Here is an 18043-nt window from a genome sequence, read left to right as displayed (position 1 = left end):
CAAAACCAAAGCCAACCCAAAAACTAGAACTACTCCTATTCTCTTGAAGAAAGCAGGTGTACATTGTAACCAATAGTATTTATTACCTCCTAGAACAACAGGCTAACAAATTCCGGGGTAAAAACACAATGCTGTGGTGCTCAACAACAGAAGTATTGTGTAACGACATAAGCAGATTTATAGATATGAAGTCATCCAACTCATCTGCCCAGATTTTCCACTGGTTGACTGCTACAATGCTAATTTTAACATTAAATTTTATATAACCACAACAAAACTCAAAAAAACCCCACAAAGTGGCTGTTTCTGGCAACACCTCCAAAATGGCACCAGAGCCTGGGCTGTGACATGATGATGCATTTTCTTGTTTTAATACTTCAGAGTGGGGTTGAAATACTTTATCTAGGGAGCCAAAACAAGCAATTTCCTTCCTTCCCAATACTGCAATTTCATAGTACTACACCAACAGGAGAGTGGCAGTACAGTGAGAAAAACAGCTCTGGCAATACTTTGGACTGAAAAAATTCTCACAATGCACTCCAGATTTTGAGTGCTCAAGTCTATTCCGGAAGTTGGAAATGCTCAAGGGACTCCAGACTAATGTACTGAATAACAAGTGAGCTGCTGCATTAAACAATTAAAAATCTGGAATGAGACAAGGCCTTACGGTTGCTCTGGCTTCTTGCAAATGCATTTTAAAAACAATTGTAATGACAGCTACCCACCATTCTTGTGTAATTCTTGTTTTGAGCTCAGGAAGAAGAAATTGTCCATGGAAACAATAGATGGAAGAAATATTTGAAAAGATGCCCGTGATCACTTCAGATGAAATACCTGCTTCTGACAACTTGGTGCAAAAAACCTGCGTAACACAACAAAACACCAACATATTTACAAAAACCATCCCTGGATGCGCTGGCTTTAGATTGCAGTATTACAAAACTGACTGCCTTAGAAGAGAGCTACAACTTTTGACTTCTGGTAGTCATTCTTTGGGGTCTTTCAGAACGTTCAGAAAATGTAAGCTCACTGCCAAGTAGGGTTAGATTTGTGAGTCTAGGCCATAGTGATACAGGTAAATCAAAAAGATTGGAGCTAACAAGAAGACTGGACATCTTGTACTTAGGAGTGCCAGTTGCAAAGAACAACCAGTCCCTGAAGAGCACTTACTCCTATTTCTGTGAAGCAAAATAAGCTATGTGATTATTTTGTTTGTGTACTGAACAACAGGGAAAGACACCCATGATTTCTAAGGTCCTGCAACAGTCTCTGGTTAACCAAAGCAGACACTGCAAAGTCTTCCACAGAGTCATAGAGTCAGAGGGTAGAGGGCTCTGCAAGTTACAGCTTCTAACAAGATTTCTAACAACGTGACAATTTTCTTCCTGCCCTGTTTTTAACAAGCCCTTGGTTAGCAGTGTGACTCACACCCATTTTTACTCCTTTCCTGCACATTCAGATTTGTTTTTTTAATTTGAGCTAATTATAGAAATGCCTGAACTCTGCAGACTTGCCTGGGTGCTTGTGGAAGAAGGTTCAGGCTTATCACATCAGCTTTATCTTATCCCCATGTGTAAACATGATGGACAACAATTACAAAACACAGTGGGTAAAAAGAACCCCTAATTTCTGTGAGCCTAGAACTTACCCATGTGGCCTGATTTTAGTAATACTCAAAACTCTTGCATGTTACAGAGCAATCACTGATTTCATAATTTTGCAATGCTTCCAGTGTCCTTGTGATTTCCTCTCCAAATACGCCCCAGGGAATAACCAAATGTTGATGGTATCTGTATACCATTGGACTGCTGCTTTCCCATTCTTCTTTCCAACATCCTAATCCTTGGGTTTCAGGTCTAGGACCCCCCTTGCCAAAAGCTCACCTCTGGGACCCAAGGCACGCAGCCGGACAAGCAATCTCCATCTCCCACCTCTAAACAGAGGTTTCACACTATTGGGCTATAGGTTAAGGGATGAACAAGAGACATCCTTGCTGCTCACAGAAAAGAAAGCAGAGTTTATTCAAAATTAAATTACCTGGTCCAACAGATGGAGTCTTTTAACATACGCTTCTTCCGTATGCAGCAGTTCATTTGCGATATTGAATAGCTTTTGGGGTTCTGTACACTGAAAGAAAAAGTTACAAATAACACAAACCATCAGCACCTCCAAACCTAGCTTTCATCACCTCTTCTCTTTTTCATTTTCTCAGTGGGCCAGATTCCCTGCCAGCAGACCTGAAGTGAAGGATGGTAACACATTTCAGAGTTTGCTCCGCACCCCTCATCAAAGGATCAGTTTGCTCCAGAGACACTTTTAAAACTATTTTCTGAAAGAGCAATTAGTAATGCAGTCAATGGCTGGTCAGCATATCACTTGAGTTCATTATGACTTTCTGTAAGGAACCAGAAACATCCTCTAAATCTGGAAATAAGTCTATGTTTGGTAACTAAGGAACAAGAGTATAAATCAACTGATCTCCTTTTTGGATTCAGGTCTTGTGACTAAAAAGAAAACTAGAAACCAGACCAGTTTGGGCACAGGTCTCTCTCCCTGGCCACCATAGCATTATTCTCCCTGGTGTATTTTTGAGATTTATGCACAGCTTTAAAGACCAGCTAATTCCCTGGAAAGGATTTTCAGGAACAGAACCTGAGTCACTCAGTGAAGTCTTTCATGAAACTCCTTTAAAAAAATTAATGAGAAAGGATTAATTAAAAAACCCGAACACAGTTATAAAGCACTGGCTTTATTCACGATTTAGGCAAAAGCTACACAGACTCCTCACTCTCCAAGTGCTTAAATACTCAAATTATTAGGACACAGGCTTTAGCTTTCTGACACACTCTATGAACCCTTTTAAGGGTGCAGGTTTTCAATGCCATGCTTACATATTACCAAACCAGTCAGAGCTCAGGGTTGGCTGTTCTGTGGTCAGGAATACAAACATCTAAAAGGGGCAGCAAGGATGATCAAAGTAGGGAAATTTTACTGGGCTGGATCCACAAAAAAAAGACGACTGCCATGAAGGTAAGAGAGATGTATAAATGATCAATAGAACAGTGAGCAACAACTGGGTGCAATTATTCACTATTTATTCCACAAGAAAACTAAAGGGCATCAAAAAAATTACCAAGTTGCTGCTTAAAGACCAAGAGCCACTTCCTTGAGCAAGATGTCACTGCAGACAAGCAGGTTGACAAAAGGACTGAACAAATCCATGGAGCAGAAGTCCAGCTGAAGTCTGTTAAACACACAGGGCTGTTTCCAGTTCAGGAAGCACCTGGGCCTCTCACCAGGAGCAGAGCTTTCCATCCCAAATGCCCATCTCCCTGCACTTGCCAGCACATGTGTCAAGCTCTTCTAGACACAACCCTGAGAGCCACCACCAGATTGTCAGAAAATGTCAACTGAATGCTTTCTTTGAGATTCTTCAAAAACACCTTCCTGTGTTTCCAAACACAGCTGACAAGAAAATATTAAAGTAACACACCCATCCCCTCACCTCCCTTTAGGCAAACTGCAATACAACTGAAAAGACCTCCAGGACTCTTCAAAGCTAGCTAAGAATTCAAACAAACTAGACCCATGGTTGCCCTACATGAAATGAGATACCACTTAGCATGAACTACCCACAGTTCCATGATATAAGTATCAACTGTAGAATGTGAACAGCTTTTCTGGGTTTAAAAGCACATCAGTCTTCTTCTAAAACAATCCCTTTCTTCCTGGGCACAAACCTGGTGATGGGCAACCATGCCAGGAATAAAGCTTTGGCACATACTCTGCTTACTCCACTACTTAAATTATTTCAAGCAAATTCAAATACTGTCTTAAGATATCCCAGCAATGTACAGAACATCCTGCTCCATTCATTCATGTGATATATGTTAATATTTAGGTGAAAAGAAAAAAAAACAAAACCCCAACATTACAGCTTAGAATAAAATTCATTGCTGGGCATTCGAATTCAGGGAACAGAAAAGAGCCTGAATGGAACAGACCAGTATGCCAGCCGCCAACAAGCATATTTTGAGCTTTTTGAATTCAGAATCTGAAAAATCATTTCCAAGCAAACACATTTGTTCTCAGAAGTAAACCTTCACACAGCACAGCCGCTTCCTAACCTCTGGACCTTCACCATCTGCAATTAAGTTTGTATTTCCAAAAAACCTTGCTGACATCTTGTCATGGTTTGAGCATGTTTTGAGGGTGTTTTTGTTCAAGGTTTTTTTCCAGCCAGGTGGAGGAGGGGAGTCTGGGAGGAAGGAGAGACAGGACACCTGACCCAGGCTAGCCAATGAGGTATTCCATACCATAGCACGTGATGCCCAGGATGCATACTGGGAAAGACAAGAAGCTGAAAGAGCGCATTGATGCCCGGAAAGAGCTGGCAAGCACGGCAGCTACATCAGCCCCAGTGATAAGTGCAGCAGCATCATTTGAGAGTTCTGACGGTTATGAATGGCTTTTGGGTGCCCTGGTGACCTTCCTGCTGATTGTGATGGTTTTCGGCATGGTGGCACACACACAGAGTGTGTTCCCATCCACAACCATTTTGTCTGATCCCAAAAGTTAAGCAGAGTCAGGTCTGGGTCTTGTCTAAGGTTAGACAAGTACATAGGAGCACCAGGAGACTGTTCCCAAGGCTGGACAGTCATGAGTGGCAGGGCATGTGGGACAGTATGGCCTGAAGTATCTGGACCCACCAGGCTCAAAATCATTCACTGTCCCCTTCAGCAGTTCTACAGCTTGCTGCTGGGGACTCCATACAGCTGCCTTCCACCTCCAATGCTTCCAAAGCACTGGAGGGGCCCAGTGGATCAGATACCTGGCCATACTGTCCCACATGCCCTGCCACTCATGACTGTCCAGCCTTGGGAACAGTCTCCTGGTGCTCCTATGTACTTGTCTAACCTTAGACAAGACCCAGACCTGACTCTGCTTAACTTTTGGGATCAGACAAAATGGTTGTGGATGGAACACACTCTGTGTGTGTGCCACCATGCCGAAAACCATCACAATCAGCAGGAAGGTCCAAGGGCACCCAAAAGCCATTCATAACCGTCAGAACTCTCAAATGATGCTGCTGCACTTATCACTGGGGCTGATGTAGCTGCCGTGCTTGCCAGCTCTTTCCGGGCATCAATGCGCTCTTTCAGCTTCTTGTCTTTCCCAGTATGCATCCTGGGCATCACGTGCTATGGTATGGAATACCTCATTGGCTAGCCTGGGTCAGGTGTCCTGTCTCTCCTTCCTCCCAGACTCCCCTCCTCCACCTGGCTGGAAAAAAACCTTGAACAAAAACACCCTCAAAACATGCTCAAACCATGACACATCTGCTTAAACACCAAGTAGCAGCTAAACAGACTCAGCTTGAGCTCAGTTCTAAACAGCAACTCTATCTGCAGTTGCTGTCCTTGCTAGGAGCAGTGAGGCATTTCTCAGCCTAATTTGCAACATATTTGCTTTCCAATGGACAAAACATTTTAAATGAAACAGCATATAAATGAAGGTGATGCAGTGCCATTCTTCTAATGTTACTTTGTGCCACAGCAGGACTGCTTCAACAAAGTCTGAGCCACTGTTCAGTTCTCTATGAACATAGTATTTCACGGTCTGTGTTTCTAAAGGAAAAGTAAAACAAATTTGCAAACTCAAATGTAGATTATATCCTGCTCTGCCCAATGCATCTGCTGACTGAGCTCTCATCACAGCCATGGCATATTCTGACTGTCCCCCATAGCTGCACATCCCAACTGGACCTCTACTGCAGAGCCTTGTCAAAATGGTTTCACTGCTGAATTCAGATGAAAGATAAGAAAGGGGAAGCAAGAGGTGTCGACACAGACTTGACCCAAGCTTCAGTGTGTGCTTGAGCCCAGAACCCCCCGTGTGCTGGGCTGCACCCCCAGAGCGTGAGCAGCAGCTCAGGGAGGGGATCCTGCCCCTCTGCTGTGCTCTGGGGAGACCTCCCCTGAAGCCCTGATCCAGCTCTGGGGCAGCAGCACAAGAGGGACGTGGAGCTGTTGGAGCGAGGCCAGAGGAGGCCATGGAGATGCTGCAAGGGCTGGAGCAGCTCTGCTCTGGAGCCAGGCTGAGAGAGCTGGGCTGGGGCAGCCTGGACAAGAAAAGGCTCCTTAAGGGGAGACCTTACTGTGTCCTTTCAGTACTTAAAAGGGGCCTATAAGAAAGATGGGGAGAGACTTTTCAGCAGGGCCCATTGTGACAGGATGAGGGGTGATGGTTTTAAACTAAAATTTGGGAGATTCAGGCTGGATGTGAGGAAAAACTTGTTTACAATGAGGGTGGTAAAATCCTGACACAGGTTGCTCAGAGAGGTGGTGGATGCCCCATCCCTATACATATTCAAGCCCAGGCTGGATGTGGTTCTGGGCAACCTCATCTAGTTGAAGATGTCCCTGCTCATTGCAAGGGGGTTGGACTGGATGAGCTCTGAGGGTCCCTTCAACCAAAACTATTCTATGATCATATTCTACAACTTCACACCACGGAAAGCTCACTCCAGTACTCAAAGCAACATGATGCTCTTTCACTTCTTTGTGGAAGGTTCAAAAGCTCATTTCCAGCTGCTTCTGTCCAAAAGACATTTTAAAGAAAAAGGTCAGATACACACCAATGGTGGGAATGCATCTGCACCTCAAATACACCAGTCACAGACACAGATTAGGCCGTGGCACATGCTGAGGTGACTTGTGCAGTCAAGTGCCCTCAAGTGCATCGCTGCTTCCTGCAATCCTACTCACCTACCCCACTGATCCTCCTGAGCACACCCAGGCCACAGAGCGCTGGATGCAGAGACTGACCCATCTGTCCCAAAAGCAAACTGGAAATGAACTTTTAAAGTAAAAAACAAAGGTTTGATAGGAGAAAACTTGAACAATACCCTGCAGCAACCAGTGTTCATACAACTGGTTGTGCACAATCACATTCAGTATTTAGTTAGCACCTCTGTTACAAGGGGCTTCCAAAGAATCCTGCAGGAAAGCTGCTGGGATACAGCTCAAGCTAAAATTACATACAGTTATGCTTCAAAACCCCACCAGCCACACCTACAGAGAACACAGAAAGTCCAAGAAAGATAACAGACAACTTCCTACTCAAAAATGCTGAAAACAATACAGAAAAGTTGTCCTGTGCTTGGTGATCATCTTTTGTATTGAGATCTCATTTTCCTTCGGATATTTTAAGAAAAGAGGATGAGAACTTATCTGATTTTTCTTAGCCAGCATTATGACTGGTTAAAACATTGACTTATGCATTTTTTTCTCATCATGGAGATACTACATAGAGATAATCCCACCCAAAGGTCTGACTTGCAGGACTGGAGGCCAAGTTTTCCAGCACAAACAGGAGTCAAACTCCAGCCACGTCCAGGCAGAATGCAAGCATGTGTCAGGGACTGTGTAAGGCCCACATGGGACTTCATTACTACTACTTTACACAGCAGGAAGTAGGACAGGTGGAGGAAGGCATTTTTTGGTGATTACTAATGAGCACATATTACTCTTAGTGCAAAACATCTAAATAAAATGATACGAAGAAGAGTTAGCCATCTCCAGAACACTACCCTGTTGCTCCAAGGCAGTCAGCAGAAGCCTTGGACATACAACTACAGAGCATGACAGCCCCTCAGTCTCACTTTCATGCCTGTTTTTTTTTTTTTGTAACCATCAAGGCTAACATGCCCCAGTTTCTGGGAGCTCCTGACATTTTCTGAGACATCATCAAAACTAATAAGCTTCTTTTGTTCATTTTCATTTTGACAAGAGGTAACTGGAAAGCTCAGTAAGTCACTCCTAAACTTTTAAACCATATTCTAACAATTTTGAGCTAATAGTGAGACCAGTTAAACTGTGCTGCAGACTCCCAAAGGAAGCCACATCACACTGCAAAGTTAAATAAAACAATACAAGTCCTACATCAGGCAACATTGCCTCTCCAGCTGTGGGATGTGTGAAAGCTTGGGTGGTGGATGGAGAGAGACCTGATGCAGAAAATTAGTGAAGAGAGAAGCAAACCTGATTTTTTCCTTCTATTTACGTTTATTCATGAGCTTCCCTTAGCTTGACATACTAGGAGTTACTGAGACATCACTAAATCATTCTGCAGCTGTACTTCTTACACATCTTCCTCTGACTATAACATAGCTTTCTGGAAACCTGCAGATGTAAGGAGCCCTTGGTTACCCCTGTTGTGCAGTTGCAAAGCCTGGTACTAGGGATAGCACAGGGGACACAGGAAAAAGATGCTGGCTCCCGATACAAAGCTTTCTAGGGGGAGCTGGGGTCTCCCCAGCCTTCAAGCCAGCAGCTGGTGCTGACTGCACTCTTCTCTTGCTTCAGGCAGGACAGGTATCTTGTTTTCTTGAAAATTCCCAGTTTTGTCAAGGGTGATGTGAGCTTCAGCCTAAGAATAGCCACAGAACAAGTCAACTTCAAATCACAATGGCTCTCCTTGCTGGAAGCTACGGCCCTTTACCTTAAGGCTTGATCCATAGTACCCCAAATCTGCAGCAGAATTGAAGGCAGAGTAGGAGGATCATGTGCACATGCACACTGGCTTCACATGCTGCATTCCCAGAAGAGAGCACAACCCTTATACTGTAGAAGAGGCAGCAGGTCTCTAAGCCTTCCCCCTCCCCTTGGCTGCAAACCCAAGATAACAGCATCAAAACTGCCTTTTGGAAGGTGAAATAGACTCCAAATACAAGGGTGAACCTGAGGTGCATCACCTAAATGCACTTCAGGAAGGAAAGTAACATGAGAAAACAAAACAGAAAGATCCTACTCTAGAGATCTCTCTATAAATTCACCAAACATCCTGCAGAGAATTATGACCTCATAACTCTGTGTTTTATCAGCATTATTTCATACTATATGGATACTTAACTCAAGGAACAAGACCTAAAGAACAGCCATCAAAACTGATGTATCATAAGACACTGGCATTTGCCAGCAAGTCACTCCTTAATCACATGGCAGTCTTCTGCCTGGCTTGCCACAGCTGGTTTGATACTGCATTCCTAGTCCAAACAGTAAATTTAATTACCAGATTGAAGATATTTTTTGTTTTATTCCATGCATTATTTTCTTTCAAGCATGTTACCACTAAAACCCAATCTTTTAAATAAGATTTCAGTTGCACACATGCAGATATATTATGAATATAAAATAACTACAGTACCTCACAGTTTGTGTATACGTGTATAAACACACACATGAGGAAAACCAACAGCAGCAGGCAAGAAGCCTTGCACTGTGATAGTGGTGCTGCCCATCTGAGATGTAAAGAAGCTTTCACTGCAGACTACTGAGGAGATAGAGGATGTCAATGGCTGTGTTAGATGTTGTGTTAATAAATCATAGAATCACAGAGTGGTTTGGGTTGTAAGGGACCTTAAAGTTCATCCAGTTCCAACCCCCTGCCATGGGGAGGGACAACTTCCACTGGAGCAGCTGGCTCCAAGCCTCTGTGTCCAACCTGGCCTTGAACACTGCCAGGGATGGGGCAGCCACAGCTTCTCTGGGCACCCTGTGCCAGTGTCCCACCACCCTCATGTATCCACCACTCCCATAATTTTACAAGTGCAGACGTGAATAACACAAGATACTGTGTTAGCAATAAATGCTAATAGAAAGATGTTAATTGGAGTCTTCATCTCTAAGATGCTTTCTGCAGATGTCCACTTTAAAATCCTGCACACAAGATAAAAGACAGAGATCTCCTTTAGCAGTAGAGACCCTGCAGTCCTACTGGATCCCCTAACTCAATGCCATGGATGTACTCCTGTGCAAGTCCAAGGCAACCTGCAGCACAGCATTCCATGCCCAGGGAGTCCCATCCAGCACAGGCAGTTCAAGGCAAGAGGATGCTCCCCAGCTCTCATGGAGGTGGGACAGGCTGATGGGTACCTCCTCCTGAATTTGCACCAGCTGCCCGGGACTGCAGACTCAGACAGAGGCAATCGAGACAGCGTCCTCCCCATCTACCACATATATGCATGCAACTTTCATCATGTCACTGCCTGATTTGACCCAGCAGCTACTGTATGAGTTTTAACTGCCATGTTTCCAACGGAAAAAGCTCTTGACACACACAAATCGCGATATACTTGCTGATTTCAACAGAACTACTCAATCGGCACAAACTGAGGTGCGAATGCTGCAGTGCATTAGTTGCTGGTGCTCACCATATACTTTGAAGAATAAAAATCCATTATACTAACTTTACAGTCATGATGGCTGAGGGGGGGGGAAAGGAAAAATCCAAACATCTCCAAACACTAACTAAAAACCCCACAAAAAAACCCCAAAAAAGTGGAATATTTTGCAGATATTTTGCTTGAAGCATCTTCTGTTTTCTTTTTCAGAAAAAAACCTAACCCATCCTATCATCACTGTATCTAAAAATAACTGTCTTGATAAACAGATAATGAAATGAATCTGTCATTAATCTTAGGCAGATGCAGCAAATGCAAAACAGCCTGGACTACATTAGTCTAGATTCAAAGAAAATCTCTTCAAGCTACAGTTTTCTGGAGAGTAATTTGATATACCCACCCTCAAAACAACTTCTTTGCACTCAAAAAGTAACCACACCAATAGAATCAGTCTTTGTTTAAAAAAGAAATCACTGTTGGAAGAGATTCCATCATGCACGTCCTTGTAGGATGCAAGGTTATGACCCTGCAAGATGACCCCCCAATTTGCCCTCTGCAAATCATGGAGCCCTACTGAGAACATGAACTAGCAGCTAGGAGCTGCTAGACACAGAACAAGACACAGAAAAGCTCAGCTCCAAAAGCACTTAATTTTTAACACCTTACCTCTGGCTGTGATGTATTCTTTTATATGAAAACTTTTAAATCAATACTAGGAACCTTTCTAAATGCTACTATCTAGGTCAAGAGCAAGTTATGGCCTGCATCAAGCAGGAAATCTTGATGACTGTTATAATCCTTTGACGTAAACCCCAAACAACGTATGAAAGTGATGCAAGGGATCACTTAACAGCAATGAACCAAATAACCTTACCTTGTTTATATCCAAATACTCTAACTTTGGCACTTCTATCGTCTCTTGCTCCTCACTGCTTCCTTCATCAATGTCACTGTCCTCCTCCTGCGTGGAGTCTCTCTTTTGCTCCGCAGAGGAAGGTTTGGTGCCCTTTTTGTCAGATTCAATCTCCCCTGGGTTCTCAGCCATGCTAGGCTTTTTCTGCTCTGGACCTTCTTCACTGGGGAAGGTTTCCCCTGCTACACTACAGGAAGGACTGTCAATGCCACTGTCTCTATTGGGAATTTTACCATTACCATTCAATTCTGCAGTTGAGTCTTTATTGCCAAGCTCTGCAGAGGGCTCTTTGCTCACAGTCACAGCAGCACAGTCTTCACAGCTTTTGTTATCACCTATGCTTAGCTCTTTAATTTTCATGATGTCTGTGTTGGACAGATCTGCACTGCATGGGACATCTGGCTCATTTTCATCTGTTTCACTTTTCTCATTTGAAAAACTGCTAGAAGCCATCATGTCACAGTCACATGAGCTCGGCTGTTTGGGTGAGTCCAGGCCAGGGTCCATCTTAAGAGCTAAATTGAGCTGGTTTCTTTGAAGAATATGTACAGGTTGCCTGCAGGCAAAGAGAAAGCACCACAGCCATTCATAATAACATCCAGAGGTTTCAAGAGTGCCCCAAAACAGGGAGAGCCTGATTATTATTTGATTCAAGTTGACAATCCTAGGAGGCAAGTGTGTGCACATATTCACTCAACAGTTCCCAGTAAAAATATACCACCCCCAGCCGTGAGTTTTACAGAAATGGTACCACTAGAACCCTGGGCCTTCAATACTCCCAGTGCTGCCTTGAAGAACAGTCTGGTTTGATTTGGTCTTTGAGAGTTTTCATGTATTTGTAAACAATCTGGGTTTACAGCAAAATACATATATTTTACCATTTAATGTCCCTTATATATAAGGTTTCAGAGGAAACGCTGTTCTACAGGATGTCGTTCCACAATATATTGTGATTTAACTCTCCCTTGCCTTGAAAAGCAAGCTAACAACATGTCTAGTGTTTACTGAATCTTAGGCAGAAAACTCAATTACTTTATATCACAGTAATCAAGTTACTACAATCAAAACCCAATCCTGACATCAAAGCAACGTACTGAAAGCAGATGCTTGGCCTCTTGTTTCTCATAGAACACTTACCAAACTCAGCAGGTCTTAAGCTCCTTAAGAACAACTATGTGTTACAAACTGAAAGTTGCTGTAATACATGCTTTTATAAAAACAAACAAACAAATAAACAAAAGCAACTCATTTTGTAGTCAGTCAAATTTTGTACTTCCAGTAGAAAACATCTTGAGGGGAGCTTCTACATGATAATTACAATCAATGTTTTCTATGGTTAGGTTTCCAGTTAAAAATGCAAAAAAGGGAGATTAGAGCAGATCTTCAAAGCCATATTTACCTAATACTTTCAAATCTCTCAATGAGCGTGTTGATTCCTGCTGATATGGGTATTTCTTCTTCTCCAGGTGCTAAGCTCCTTGACGACTTGGGATCAGCTGGCAAAGGCCGAGAAGGTGCAGGAGGAATTCTTTCCTGCCCAGGTTTGAGATGGACAGGCTTAGGAGGTACTAATAAAAGACAGAGGAAAAAGTGGGAGGATAAATCTCCATCTTCTTTATCTTAAACTGGGAACAAAATCCAAGCACTCAGTGTAGATCGAAGCTATCCATTCTTTCCCCATCCTTTATAAATGGCATAGGCACAGTCCTGAAGTATTCCTTAGGCCAAAGCAAGCTGCTGTACTAAAGAGAAACGACAGGCTTCTATTTTGTGTTTCTCCTGTTGTATCCTGATAACAACCCAGCAGCTCACAGAACTTCACCGCTTCCTTGTGATGAAACAGGATGCACAGCTCACCCTTTGGTTTTGCAAATGTACTCACCATCAAAATCCCCTCCCAGACTTTTCAGAACTCAAGCACTCTGTTGAACCTCTTATACTGGAAAACAATAACCAAAACCATCCCCAAACAAACCACCAAAACCCATCCCACCATGGATTTCAGTGCCTTGTGTTTGCTTGGTCACAAGTACCACAAGCAAAACATAACAGTTTTTCTTCCTTTCATTCTCCCTCCCCCATCGTTTGTGGTGCTGTCTTCACTTCCTCTTTTGGTTCTACATTCAGTTCTGTATGTTATAAATAAAGCACAGGTTGTTTGAACGTATACATTCTGTTTAAAGATTCAGCAGGAGGTGAGAGTAAAACATTTAATGCAGCATTTAAAAAAATGTAATTTTAAAACATTTATTCAGACCTTGCATTGCTTGTAGAGTACATGGGTTTGAAAATACACAAGCAGTAACCCCTGGCAACAGGTTCACATGCTGCTTTAGCTTCACACAGTGAAAGCAGCCTCGCATAAGCAGACCTGACATTACGAGGTAGGAAAACCAACTGCATGACTACTCCCAAAGCACATGCTACATGGGTAGGTAAAGCCTAGGATCCCCTCCAGTCCAGACCATCCACAGGATGATGTAATGAGGAAACTCTAAATATGTGTTTTCTTTCAAGAACAATTTATTTCATATATTTCCAATTTTTAAATGGTCCAAATGGCACAACAGCATAATGTGATTAACACTGTAATGGAGTTTTAATTAGCAACTGCTCTGAATATAATTTCAGGGTTACTTTCTGTAGGAGGATAAATGGAGGCATATGCACCCAAAAAGCCAATTGCTGTTGTCCCTACCCTGCAGAAGGCTCTGCATCTGTTCTGTGCTCCAACACCAGCCCAGATGTCCTCCCTGCTCCAGTGGATCAGGAGCTGCCATGGATGGTCACTGTCTGAGGTCCGTGACAAAGGACTGTTCAAAGAGTGTTTGAGCTCCAAGTAAAGGTCTACTTTAAACTAACTACATTACTTAATTTATTTCAGTACCAAATGAGACACTTCCTACAGAAAGGACTTATTAACCCTGTCTCCAAAACCAGCCGGAATTCCTGTCTTAAAATAAAGTTGTTAATAGTTCAATTCTGAAACCACCACCACAAAACCTTATGCAGGAATAACAGGTGAGCAGGAAAAGGAAATAATCTTGTGTATGAATGGGATGGTGGAGCCCTATGTTTGAGTCACTGGGTTTTCACTCACACACCGCATGATCAGTGAGAGTCCAGCCACATTTCCTTGTGAAAACAAAACCAAACCTAAAAAAAGTACCCATGGAGCCATCTGGCTCATCTAGCCAGCAAAAGCAAGCCCTAGGCTCTTTACAGAAGGGGCATAACGGCAGCAGGCAGACAGAACAGAACCTGCCCCACATCCTCTGTCATGCCCTTCATAGTTTCAGACTGGTCCACAACACACAGAAGTTCACTGCCAAAGCATTTACACTAATGGCAATGGGTGTCACTGCTGTCCAGGAAAATATTTTATGTCTTTCCTGCTAGTGGACTCCACCTGAGTCACCCAAGACAGCACACTCCACACTGGACAAAAAGTAAGGAGGAAAACATTTCTGTTAGCTCTGATTTTTTTTATTTAATGAAATAATTTTGCACACTGAGGCAAAGCCTATCAAGCATGACTTATGAAGCAAAATTCAACTACACAAGATGTCTACTGCAGAGCTGGCACAAAAAAACCTACATTTAGAATTTACACATCACAACACTCACTTTTAAAGTCAAAACCATTTTAAGCTGCTACAAAAGAGCGAATGAAAGACTTGCACACTAAAAGCAAACCACATCAGATGAGCTCATCAGTACTAAATGAACAGTCAGCCCTGGAAAAAAGAAGGTGCTGCTTTTAGGTGGGAATCCAGGACCCAGTGTGGGAGCCCAGGGAGCCCTCCTGCCCATGCTCTGAAGCCACCTTCCACACATCAGCTTATGCAGGAACAAAAGCTGCTCTTTTTTTGGTGCAGGTCCCAGCCACAAAGCAGCACAACCTTGGATGCAGCTTCTAGTGCCTGTTCTGCACACAGACAAGTAAACTGGTGGAGAAAGGAAGCAAGTCAGCTGCGTGGAAGAGATACTAGTATTACGTAGAACACTTCAGGTGGTGCCTGAAGGCTGAAGCCACGTGCTGGAATGATATTTCCCCAGTCCTTCTTCATTCCTGGAGACAATGAAGGCCAGGCTGGATGTGTTTCTGAGCAACCTGATCTAGTTGAAGATGTCCCTGCCCATGGCAGGGGGATGGATTAGATGAGCTTCGAAGGTCCCTTCCAACCAAAACCATTCTATGATTTTCTGATAGCAACCTACAGCTGTTTGGAGGACGCAGAAACCAAGACACAAAATCTCTGCTGCAGAAGAAGCGAGACAATGAGAAGGAGAGGGACAATTAAAAAGAGAGAAAGGCAAGGTTAAATACATAGGAGAAGGTACAGCCTGGGGCTGTAAAACAGCAGGGAATTAGGCCCCTTTCCTCACTGCCAAACCAGCATCTTGACCTTTGCATTATTCAGCCACCCTGGCCATGAATTTCTTTTCCAAGTGCCTCCTCTACAGTAATGCACATTTATCAGTGACTCGATGGTGGCATTCCTATCAATCAACCCAGTTGGTGGTGGTTCTGTCATGACTCACTGGGAAAGCTGGGAGGACCTAATAAAGAGAAATTCATGTGGTGCCTTACTTGCAAATTTACTTGCTTCAGTTATGGTCCCTTGACAAGAAAGGCCTTAAAAAACACACATGATGAAGCAGATTATGAGGGGTTATTCCCTCACAAGTGAATACACTCATAAGAAGAATAAACGACCCAAAGGCACAACCTTGGGTGGGGGTAGCATAGAAACAGGCCTTAATGAGGCATCCATATAGCTCTAGGGAGAAAGCACTGGGAAGAAAGGTTCTTGCATAAAAATACCAACAAAAAACAGGAGAAAGATTTATGGCAATCCCAGGCACAGCTACAGGTTGGGCAGAGAAGAGATTCAGAGCAGCCCAGCAGAGAAGGACTTAAGGGTGTTGGTTGATGAAAAACAGAACATGAGCCAACTTCAGTGTGCGCTTGAGCCCAGAAGTCAACTGTATTCTGGGCTGCGTCAAAAAGAGTGTGACCAGCAGGTCAAAGGAGGTGATCCTGCCCCTCTACTCTCCTCTCGTGAGACCTCTCTTGGAGTATTCTGTGCAGTTCTGGTGTCCTCAACATAAAAAGGACATGGAATTGTTAGAACAAGTCCAGAGGAGGGCCACGAGGATGATCAGGGGACTGGAGCACCTCCTATATGAAGACAGGCTGAGAAAGTTGGGGCTGTTCAGCCTGGAGAAGAGAAGGCTGCATGGAGACCTCAGAGCAGCCTTCCAGTATCTGAAGGGAGCCTACAGGGATACTGGAGAGGGACTGTTCATTAGGGACTGTAGTGATAGGACAAGGGGGAATGGGTTTAAACTCAAATAGGGGAAGTTCAGGTTAAATACAAGGAAGAAATTCTTTACTGTTAGGGTGGTGATGTACTGGAATCAGTTGCCCAGGGAGGTAGTGAATGCTCCATCCCTGGCAATGTTCAAGGCCAGGTTGGACAGAACCTTGGGTGACATGGTCTAAAGTGAGGCATCCCTTCTCATGGCAAGGAGGCTGGAACTAGATGATCTTAAGATCCTTTCCTCATAGAACCCTAATTATTCTATGATTGTATAATTCTGTTGCTGCAAAGTAATATACTACACTGTCACAACTACACATTTATGGACATGGACACTGAGAAGAAGTCAGGATGGTTTACAGGAAAAATGTCAACTTCAATACAGTTAATCCAATAAAAGCCAACTTTTTATTATTATTATCATTATTATTTTGACAATTTCATTTTTCTGGAGAGGCATTAAGTGTTTTAAGTGTTCTCATTTCTTTACTGGGTATACAACTCACACAGCAACAGGAGATCAAAAAAACTCTACAGGGAAGAAAAGCCTCTTCAAAGTCAATAAAAGTTAACAGAAAAAAATATTGTACCATCTTCCCTTCCTTGCAAAGCATCATATGTCCTGTCCTCTCCTGTCAGATGTAAGCTAACTGCAGATACTTTAAAAAAGTAGCTTTATTATAAAGAAGTGGAGTGAAAGAATAAAATTATTACTTAGAATTGATGACAAAGAAGTGTCTTTCAGGAAGATGACTGGCACATCCATCACAAAGACTTGTAATGTAGATTTGTCACTTTGCTTAATCTGGTTCAGTGTCAGACACCAGTATGTGGTGTGATTTTCCAGTATTGGGTAGTACACAACAGCCTCTCATGGGAATTTTCACGAGGACTCCTGTTTCTTCTTCCACTACTTTTACAGCAGTGACCAAAGTATCTTTTCTCTTCTTCTATGTGACAAAAACCAATTATCATATGGACATGCTTCTTATATAAAATTTGGTTTATGAACTCAGAGCCTTCTTTGGAATCACTCTCCTTTGTTCCAAACACCTCAAACTATATGCTTTCTGCATTTATAATTTCCTTAAGGCAAGCACCCATTTTATACAGTATTTTAACCAATTCTACAGTGTGGTGGCAGGGGAGCACTTGACCAACTGACATTACAAAGTAAGACCACATCATTTCAGTGATGGAGAGACATGAAAAAAATTTATCCTTTTCGAGAAATTTACTGCAGTCTTTTCTTAGCATTCACAAGTTTTAGGGAAGAAAAGCTGGGGACAACAGAAGACCTTCCTGCAGACCAGATAGATTATCTTCCTGGTTTCTCTTCTACAATGCTTTGGGATTGCCATCAATTGACTATGAGTCTGACAGGTCTGTGCTATCACAACAACACACATGCTAACCTTGCACGTGACTGATTTAGCTTCTATTCCTCATTTTCAAAATGCATTTGTTCCATTTAGATATTTCCTGCTGCTATGCACAGTTCTGACAGTAAATGGAAAACAGAACAGTTTTTAAGAATAAGCTAGTCTTACCTAAATACTTAAAAATTATTAAATAATGGAAACTATATTGCTAAATTAAACTTCCACTTTACAGTTGCAT

At 42.9% G+C, this 18043-nt stretch overlaps 1 protein-coding gene across 9 annotated transcripts in view; it reads right to left on the bottom strand.

Annotated features, from left to right (window-relative positions):
- Nucleotides 1-18043, bottom strand: part of FGD3 (FYVE, RhoGEF and PH domain containing 3) — a 114741-nt gene that overhangs the window by 38228 nt on the left and 58470 nt on the right. For all 9 annotated transcript variants that reach the window (XR_004080597.1, XR_004080599.1, XR_004080598.1 and 6 more), the window contains exons 3-6: nucleotides 12496-12664; nucleotides 11058-11652; nucleotides 2038-2127; nucleotides 726-862 (exon numbers count right to left, since the gene is read on the bottom strand). Coding sequence is in view for 6 of the 9 variants with exons in the window: in XM_005149353.3 (XP_005149410.2) it covers nucleotides 726-862; nucleotides 2038-2127; nucleotides 11058-11652; nucleotides 12496-12664 (991 nt within the window). In the remaining 3 variants the exon portion in view is untranslated. The remainder of the gene's footprint in view (nucleotides 1-725; nucleotides 863-2037; nucleotides 2128-11057; nucleotides 11653-12495; nucleotides 12665-18043) is intronic.

Source organism: Melopsittacus undulatus, chromosome 9 (genome assembly GCF_012275295.1).
Source record: "Melopsittacus undulatus isolate bMelUnd1 chromosome 9, bMelUnd1.mat.Z, whole genome shotgun sequence".
In the NCBI taxonomy this organism is placed as follows: domain Eukaryota; kingdom Metazoa; phylum Chordata; class Aves; order Psittaciformes; family Psittaculidae; genus Melopsittacus; species Melopsittacus undulatus.
This window is presented reverse-complemented; position numbering and strand designations above follow the sequence as displayed.